Source organism: Molossus molossus, unplaced genomic scaffold (genome assembly GCF_014108415.1).
Source record: "Molossus molossus isolate mMolMol1 unplaced genomic scaffold, mMolMol1.p scaffold_m16_p_2, whole genome shotgun sequence".
Classification (NCBI taxonomy): domain Eukaryota; kingdom Metazoa; phylum Chordata; class Mammalia; order Chiroptera; family Molossidae; genus Molossus; species Molossus molossus.
Window position 1 is genome coordinate 107,295,545 of NW_023425355.1, and position 9,273 is coordinate 107,304,817.

Consider the following 9,273-nt stretch of genomic DNA (forward strand, 5'->3'; position numbering starts at 1 on the left):
GATCCCTTTCTTTTCCTGCCGGACCCCTGTGTCCCCGCCAGGGTCTCTCGTCCTAGACTCGGCCGAGCCGAGAGCCCTCCCCTCACGACTCCTGGAGTCTATATAGGGGGCCTGATTGAAAGGGACGCCTTTCAGTCACCCCTCTATCTCTATCCCGAGACGGGTATCTGGAAGGGACGCCTCCCTCATACCCTTTCTCCTTCGACACTTAGGGTTTCGGAAGGCCACTAAATTATGGGAAACTCCGAATCCAAAATAGACCCTAAGACTCCTTTGGGATGTCTTCTTATAAACTTCTCCAAATAGGGATACTCTCAGACCCTCCACAAGAAGAAACTCATCTTCTTGTCCCAGGTCGCTTGGCCTCAATACACCCTAGACAACCAGTCTCACTGGCCACTTACGGGTACTTTTGACTTTAATGTCCTCTGGGACCTGGCCAATTTTTGCCGGTGGACGGGAAAGGACGCTAAGATCCCATACATTCAGGCTTTTGGGACCTCCGCTTCCGCCCTGACCTTTGCTCACACTGCTCTACTCTCCAGATTCTCCTAGCCCAGACTTCCCCTCCTCCAAAGGCACCTCCTATAGACCCCCATCCTTACTCTCTGACTGATGACCTCCCTGATCACCTATCACCTCCCCCAACCCTCCTCAGAGAAGACCCCCCTGGTCCTGACCCGGCTCCGGCTGCCCCACCTCCCGCTGACCCCCTGGGCTCTCCCGTAGCAGCCCATACCCAATCTCGCACTCCCCAATCCCTGCCTGCTGTCCTGGCCCCTCTCTGCAAGGTGGCTGGGGCAGAAGGACTGGTGCGGGTACATGTCCCCTTCTCCCTCCAGGACCTCTCTCAGATTGAAAAGAGGTTAGGATCCTTCTCAGCTGACCCCTCAACCTACATCAGAGAGTTCCGATACCTGTCCCAGACTTATGACCTGACATGGCATGACATCAAAGTAATCTGCACCTCCACTCTCACCCCTGAGGAACATGAGCGTATCCTCTCTGCCGCCAGGCAGCAGGCAGATAGAGACCACCTAATAGACAATACTGTCCCCCTCGGCAATGAAGCAGTTCCCCAGGACGATCCTGCATGGAACTATCAGGCCGGCCCTGGATCTAATATTCCGCGCCGGAACCTCATGCTCCAATACCTCCTTTGGGGTATGGACGCAGTCTCCAATAAAATAATTAACTATGACAAATTGAAAGAAATTACCCAGCTCCCCGAAGAGAACCCGGCCCTTTTTCTCAACCGCCTGCAGGAGGCCCTGGTTCGCTACACCCGCCTAGACCCGGGGTCCCACAACGGGGCCACAATCCTAGCCTCCCACTTCATCTCTCAGTCCGCCCCAGATATCAGGAAAAAACTAAAAAAGGCTGAAGAGGGCCCTGAGACTCCCATCCGAGACCTGGTAAAAATGGCTTTTAAAGTTTTTAACGCCCAGGAGGAGACGGCTGAAGCAGCCCGGCAGGCGCGGCTGCAACAGAAAGTTAGCCTCCAGACCCAAGCCTTGGTAGCGGCCCTCCGGCCGGCAGGGGAACCAGCAAAAAGACTGACCTCCAAAGGAGGACAGCGCACACCCCCGGGCGCCTGTTTCAAATGCGGAAAGGAAGGCCACTGGGCGAAGGCCTGTCCGCAGCCTAGGCCCCCCACCAAGCCTTGCCCTGGATGCAAACAAATGGGCCACTGGAAGTTGGACTGCCCGACCCTGGCTCAGCCCTCGGCACCTCAATGCAGGGGGACTGAGAACCAGACGTTCCCGGCCCTAGAACTGCTGGGGCTAATGGACGACTGAGGGGGCCCTGGCTCTTCGACTCCGGTTACCCTCGCTGAGCCCAGGGTCACGCTCCAGGTAGCGGGTAAGTCTGTCTCCTTTTTGGTAGACACGGGGGCTGCCTACTCTGTCCTTCCCTCTCATTTGGGCCTTACGGTTCCTTCCCAGGTCTCGGTCATGGGAATTGACGGATCACCCTCAACCCCACAGCGGATGACCCTCCTTAACTGCCTATTTGAGGGTCACCTGTTCTCCCACTCCTTCCTAGTCATGCCCTCATGTCCAGTCCCCCTCCTGGGGAGAGACATTCTGTCCAAACTCCAGGCAAGCATCTCATTCTCCCCGAAACAGACCTTCTTGCTGGCACTGGTGCCAGGCCCCGACCTTGAGCCTGACCCAGACCCCAACGTCCAGCTCCTACCTGGAGTCCACCCCGAGGTCTGGAACACGGATACCCCCACCATTGCTTCCCACCACACTCCTGTTTTAATTAAACTCAAAGACCCATCTTCTTTTCCTAACCGCCCGCAATTCTCCATCTCACACGCTCATAGGATGGGACTCCTGCCCATCATGACCAGGCTTAAGACACAAGGCCTCCTGATCCCCATCAATTCACCTTGTAATACTTCCATTCTCTCCATTAAAAAGGCCTCAGGACAGTACCGCCTTGTTCAGGACCTCCACATCATCAATGCAGCGGCCGTCCCCATTTCCCCAGTAGTCTCCAATCCCTATACCCTTCTCTCTCACATTCCCCCTACCACCACCCATTTTTCGGTCCTTGACCTCAAGGATGCCTTCTTCACTATACCCCTCCACCCGGATTCCCACTTCCTATTTGCCTTTACCTGGGAGGACCCTGTTTCCAATACCGCTCAACAACTGACCTGGACGGTCCTCCCCCAAGGATTCCGGGACAGTCCTCACCTATTTGGACAAGCATTAGCTGCAGACCTACTTGCTTGCAATTTAATTCCCTTCACCCTTTTACAATATGTAGACGATCTTCTGATCTGCTCACCAACCAAGGCCGATTGCCTCACGGCCACCACCCTCCTACTGAATTTCCTTTGCAGCAAGGGATATCGGGTATCCTCCAAGAAGGCACAAATAGCCACCTCGTCTGTCACTTACCTTGGCCTCCTAGTCACCCCGACCCATCGAGCCATTACCACCGACAGGCTACAGGCTCTTCGGGGCCTGCAGCCCCCTAACTCGGCGGCTGAAATCCAGTCATTTCTGGGACTGGTAGGCTTCTTTCGCCACTGGGTCCCAGGCTTTGCCCTTCTAGCCAAACCCCTCTATCTGGCAGCCAAAGAAACGCCCGAGGGGCCCTTGACATCCCCCGAAGGCGTTCGCCAGGCCTTCTCGGCCCTCCTGAAGGCCCTCTGCTCAGCCTCGGCCCTGGCCTTACCTAATCCCTCACGACCCTTCGTCCTATATACTGAGGAGAGACACCACTTAGCTCTCGGAGTCTTAGCCCAACCGACGGGTCCAACTCTGGTCCCGGTAGCCTATCTCTCCAGACAGCTGGACCCCACGGTTCACGGATGGCAACCCTGTCTCCGAGCTCTTGCAGCTGCAGCCGATCTCACCACCGAGGCTCTGAAAATCAACCTCCAACAACCATTACAGGTCTTCTCTCCCCATCGCCTTACAGACCTTCTCTCACACCAGGCTCTGGCCCATCTTGGGCCCTCCCGACTCCAGCTGTACCACCTCCTCTTTATAAAAAACCCCTCTATCACCCTCTCCAACTGTAGCCCTCTTAATCCAGCTACCCTCCTTCCTGTCTCTGACCTGCCCGTCTCTACACACTCCTGCCTCAAAATCTTAGAGGAATCTAAATCTCCCCGACCCGACCTAATGGCCCATCCTCTGCCAGAAGCCCAACATACCTTTTACATAGATGGCAGCTCAATTTCCAAACCACCGGGGCCCCGGCGTGCCGCCTATGCCATCGTCTCTGACACCCAGGTCATAGAAGCTAACAGCCTCCCCTTAGGGACCACCTCACAACAGGCCGAACTAGTCGCCCTGACCCGGGCCCTCATCTGGGCCAAAAATAAGACAGTCAACATATACACAGACTCCAAATATGCCTTTCTCATCGCACACTCCTACTGTATGATTTGGAAGGAACGAGACTTCCTCACGACCAAGGGAACGCCTGTTCTCAATGGCACACTCATTTCTAGGCTCATTCAGGCCATCCAACTCCCTTTGCGGGTGGCCATTATGCATTGCAAAGGCCACCAGACCTCCAATTCCCCTGTTGCTAAGGGAAACGCCTTCACCGATGAGACAGCTCGCCCCATAGCGCGTGCACACCCCACCTCTGCTAATATGCTTTCTTTCAAAAACATACAGACCACAATATTCCTCCACAGAACAAGACCTTTTTCAATCTTCCCCGGAAATCCAGCTCAAGGATGGATGGGCATTCAAGGACAACCTCCTCATCCTCCCAGATTCTCAGAGATACCAGATAATCTCTGACATCCACAAGTCCCTACATATTGGACCTAAGGCTCTTTATCATTTCCTCTCTCCCCTCTTCCACCCCAACCGCCTCCAACAAACCATTCAAGCCGTCCATTCCTCCTGCTCTACCTGTTCCAGGACAAACAGCCAGGGGTCCTGCCACATCCGCCGCCCACTTCACCAGATGCGGGGCCATCTCCCCGGACAGGACTGGCAGGTCGATTTTACCCACATGCCCAGACACAAAAATCTTAAATATCTTTTAACTATGGTTGATACCTTTTCAGGATGGATTGAGGCTTTTCCCACCACCTCAGAAACTGCGGGGACTGTAGCTGACCACCTGGTCCGGGACATCATCCCTCGCTTTGGCCTGCCTACCTCCATCCAGTCAGACAATGGGCCCGCCTTCATCTCCAAGGTCACAGAAGCTGTCTCCACCTCCCTCGACATACAGTGGAGGCTGCATGCGGCCTACCACCCTCAGTCGTCTGGTAAAGTTGAAAGGGCCAACAGGCTCATCAAAGAACATCTGACCAAGCTCAGCCTAGAGCTCCGTCAGTCTTGGCCCACTCTTCTCCCCTGGCTCTGACCCGCCTAAGGGCTGCCCCGAGGGGGCCTTCCCAACTGAGCCCCTTCGAACTCCTCTACGGCCGACCTTTCCTCCTGTCGGCCCCATCCCCATCGCACCCACCTCATCTGGCTTCATACCTTCCCTACCTCTCCCTTCTCCGCTCCCTCCTTCGGGAACACGCTAACTCCACCCTTCCTGAGCCCAGCCCGGGAGCAGGAACGACGGAGCGGGTCGCCCCAGGGGACCAGGTTTTTATAAAGACCCTTTCCCCAAAGCCCCTTGCTCCTAAGTGGAAAGGACCCTATACGATCGTCCTAACCACCCCATCAGCAGCAAAGGTCCTGGGCATCTCCACGTGGGTTCACCTCTCCAGGATAAAAAAGGCCATCCCTCAGGATGACCCCCCTTTGACCGCTACTCCTATTGGTCCTCTGTCTCTCAGACTCAAACGCAGGACCCCAGACTAAGACCTTTGTCTGGAGATTTTATCTCACAGAAAATTCCACCACTGGATTTGTTAAAATCTGTCGAAATCCAGAGGGACACTATACCCAGGGATGGCTACTCACTACCACCGACTGCTCATCCACGGGATGCAAAAGCCCTCTCTTCCAAAATTTCACTGACTTCAAAAACCCTTTCACACAGAACCAATGGGCTCCTGCAGTCTGCTTTTTTCAGGATCAGCCTACTCACTGCCAGTCCCCCTCCAGCCCCTGGCATCCCTGCATGGGATGTCAATGGAGCAGCTGCAACATTCATGCAGCCCAGAGGCCCAATACCCCCCATCCCCATCAGGAATCTCCCTCTATCCCCGCACCATGAACCGCACACAGTCCTTCTCCCTCATTATTTCTGATCCGACTGACTCCAAATGGGCGACCCTTCAGAGGGGGGCCGTGTACTACTCCAGGTACTCCCATATGCCATCTTCCCACATGTATGTCTGGCGAGCCCTAGTCCAACTTACTGGCGAAGTCCACGATAACATCCAGACCCAGGAATCCCTACTCACCAGACAATTAGCTGCCCAAACCTCCCCCTTTTCATGGCTCTCTCTTCTCCAGGAAGGTCTAATACTAGCCAATCTCACTGGGGTAGGCAACCTCTCATCTTGTTTAATGTGTGCAACCTTAGGAAACCTCCTCTGACTGCGGTCCCTTATCCCGCCGCTCTCAACTGCTCTGGGATGTCCACCGCACCAAAACTTATGACTCCTCTTGCCGATGTAGCCCTATATATGCCTCCTGATCTCTCTCAAATTCCCTTTTGTTACAGTAACAGTCCATCCAACTTTTACAATGTCACACAATCTCCCACTTTCAACTTAACTGCCCCTAAAGGCTATTTCTTCTGGTGTAATCATACCTTATCGAAAACCCTCTCGACCCCCTTGGATCCCACTCTTCTCTGCCTGCCTGTCACCCTAACCCCCCAACTCATGGTCTATACACCTGCTGAATTCCAACAAAAATACATATATTACAACCCGAAACAAAAGCGGGCAATCTTTTTGCCACTTTTAGTAGGACTCTCCTTCTCAGCCTCGGCTGTCGCCGGTGGACTGGGAGGGGGTGCCCTGGCACACTCCTTAGTCACCTCAGAACGCTTAGAATCTCAATTTCAGATTGCTATTGACAGCTCAGCTGAGTCCCTAGCTTCTCTCCAGAGGCAGATCACCTCCCTGGCCCAGCTGTCGATGCAAAATCGAAGGGCCCTGGACCCCCTCACAGCGGAACACGGAGGAACCTGTCTCTTTCTTGGGGAAGAATGTTGCTTTTATTTCAATGAATCAGGTTTGATAGAAACCCGCATTGAAACCCTCCACCTGCTAAGTTCAGAACTAAAAAAACAAAAGTTCTCAGTAGACACCTCCTCCTGGTGGAATTCCTCCATGTACTCCTTACTCCTCCCCCTCCTCAGCTCAACCATCATCATAATAATTATACTGCTAATTGCCCCCTGTTTTCTCCGCTTCATCCAGGACCGATTCGCACAGCTTACACGGACAGTAGAGGTCCACCAAATGATGCTACAACATTACCAGCCTTTGAACAGTCCCCCCCCCTTCCTCCCTGTTCAGCAGGAAGTAGTCAGAAAGACGACCTGGCCCCTATTCCTATATCACAGAGTCGGGAATGTCCAATAGCCTGGGAACTGGCGCCAGGCAAACTGTTCAGCCATTACCTCGCTTACCCAACCTAAACTCTCACGCTGTTTCAGGAACTGTTTGCCCCGAACTCATAGATCAACTCCTGTCCCATTCTCCTGTCCTAGTCCAGGAACTGTTTGCTCTGGGACAATAGACTCACATTCCAGGGGCGCCCATGTGTAGCCCCTCAGGACCTAACTCTAACAACAAATTCCCGCTGCCACAGGCACAGATATAAAAATCACAGACCCCAGCATTGGGCGCGGCTTCTCAGACTCGACCCCCAGAGTCTGTGAACCTGCCCGGAGTGTACCCAATAAAGCCTGATTTCTGCTTATTCAGCTGTTTGGCTCTTTAGTTTCTTCCCACCTCCCACCAGCGGTGCCTGGCTACCTTACACAGGGCTGTCAAAGAGGAAAATGAAGAGGTGAGTACGAGAAAGGAAAAAAAATGAGGCCACAAATCAAAATTTCAAAATACAAGAAATCCAATGTTATGAAAAAAAAAATGTAAACTGGTTGAAACAGAAATTTACTCCACAGGAAATTATTTTTATGTAATAATCTGATAAAGTGTTTAAAATGTTCAAAGAAATAAATGAAAGGATAACTATGACTAAAATAATTAAGAAATAAAAATACATAGATATTTTAAAAGAACAAACCCATTAGACCTCTAATCTGAACATATTAAAAATAAAATGATCTAAAGACTAGACAAAGAAACACTAGTGAAATATGAAATAATCCTTAGAAATAAGAAAGAGAAAATAAAACATAACAGAAGATAGGTTGAGATGATTTCATATTTGTAAAATAAGATTTTTAGAAGAAGAGAATGAAGCATTGGTGAGATGCAACAATTTGCAGGTATAATTATTGAGAAATTTTTTAATTAAGAAAAGCTTAAATGTAGAGAATAAAAAGTACTCAGCACCTAATATAATAAATTTAAACACATGTAGACATTTCATAGTAAAGATGCAGAATTTCAGAGATAAAGAAATCATAGCAAAATTACAAATGACAGATTATCTACATATTAATAACAATTCAGTTGAGAGAAGACTTCACACTAGCAGCACTTTGTGAGAAAGAAAAAGGTGTACATCTTCAGAAGAAAAAAATAACTCTCAATTTATTGTTGTTATTTAGCTAAACTTATAATTTAAGCTTAAGGGAAGGGAAGAAGAAATTTTTTTTTTTAATTTTTTTTTTTAATATGAATTTTTATTTATTTTTTTGTTACAGATATTTTACCTTTTTACCCCATTGGCACCCCCCACCCTACCCCCCCTCCACCCTGTCCCCTGCTTAGTTGTCCATGTCCATTGGTCATGCATACATGCATATAAGTTCTGTGGTTTATCTCTTCCCACCCCCCCACCACCCATCCCCTCTTCTGAGGGATGTCAGTCTGTGCCCTACTTCCATGTGTCTGGGTCTACTGTATTCCTCAGACTGTTATGTTCATTATATTCCATATATAAGTGAGATCATGGGGTATTTGTCTTTTTCTGCTTGGCTTGTTTCACTTAGGATAATACTTTCCAGGTCCCTCCATGTCGTCTCAAAGGATAAGAGATCTTTCTTTCTTACCGCTGCATAGTACTCCATTGTGTATATGTACCACAGCTTTTGTATCCATTCATCTACTGGTGGACACTTGGGCTGTTTCCAGATCTTAGCTATTGTAAACAGTGCTGCTATGAACATGGGGGTACATATATTCTTCCTGATTGGTGTTTCAGGCTTCTTAGGGTATATTCCCAGCAGTGGGATCACTGGGTCAAATGGAAGTTCAATTTTTAACTTTTTGAGGTAGCACCATATTGTTTTCCATAGCGGCTGCACCAGTCTGCATTCCCACCAGCAGTGTATTAGAGTTCCCTTTTCTCCACACCCTCGCCAACACTTGTTGTTTGATGATTTGTTGATGGCGGCCATTCTGACAGGTGGGAGGTGATACCTCATTGTTGTTTTAATTTGCATCTCTCTGATGATTAGTGATGTTGAGCATTTCTTCATATGTCTCTTGGCCATTTGTATGTCCTGTTTGGAGAGGTGTCTATTCAGCTCCTCTGCCCATTTTTTAATTGGGTTCTTTGTCTTCCTTTTGTGGAGTTGTATGAGCACTATATATATTGGAAATTAACCCCTTATCTGATACATCATTGGCAATGATGTTCTCCCATACAGTGGGTTGCCTTTCCATTTTGATGATTGTTTCTTTTGCTGTGCAGAAGCTTTTTAGTTTGATGTAGTCCCATGTGTTCATTTTCT

The 9,273-nt window shown here is 50.1% G+C and overlaps 1 protein-coding gene across 1 annotated transcript; it reads left to right on the top strand.

The window, feature by feature from the left end:
- Positions 1–3,647: 3,647 nt before the first annotated feature.
- Positions 3,648–4,280, top strand: LOC118635451 (ribonuclease H-like). Its single transcript, XM_036270130.1, has one exon. The coding sequence runs from the start codon at positions 3,648–3,650 to the stop codon at positions 4,278–4,280; it is 633 nt and encodes a 210-aa protein (XP_036126023.1).
- The last annotated feature ends 4,993 nt before the right edge of the window (positions 4,281–9,273 follow it).

Excerpts from the sequence above, each read along its gene's own strand:
- LOC118635451 (XM_036270130.1), top strand. The coding sequence starts at position 3,648 with ATGGCCCATCCTCTGCCAGAAGCCCAACATACCTTTTACATAGATGGC.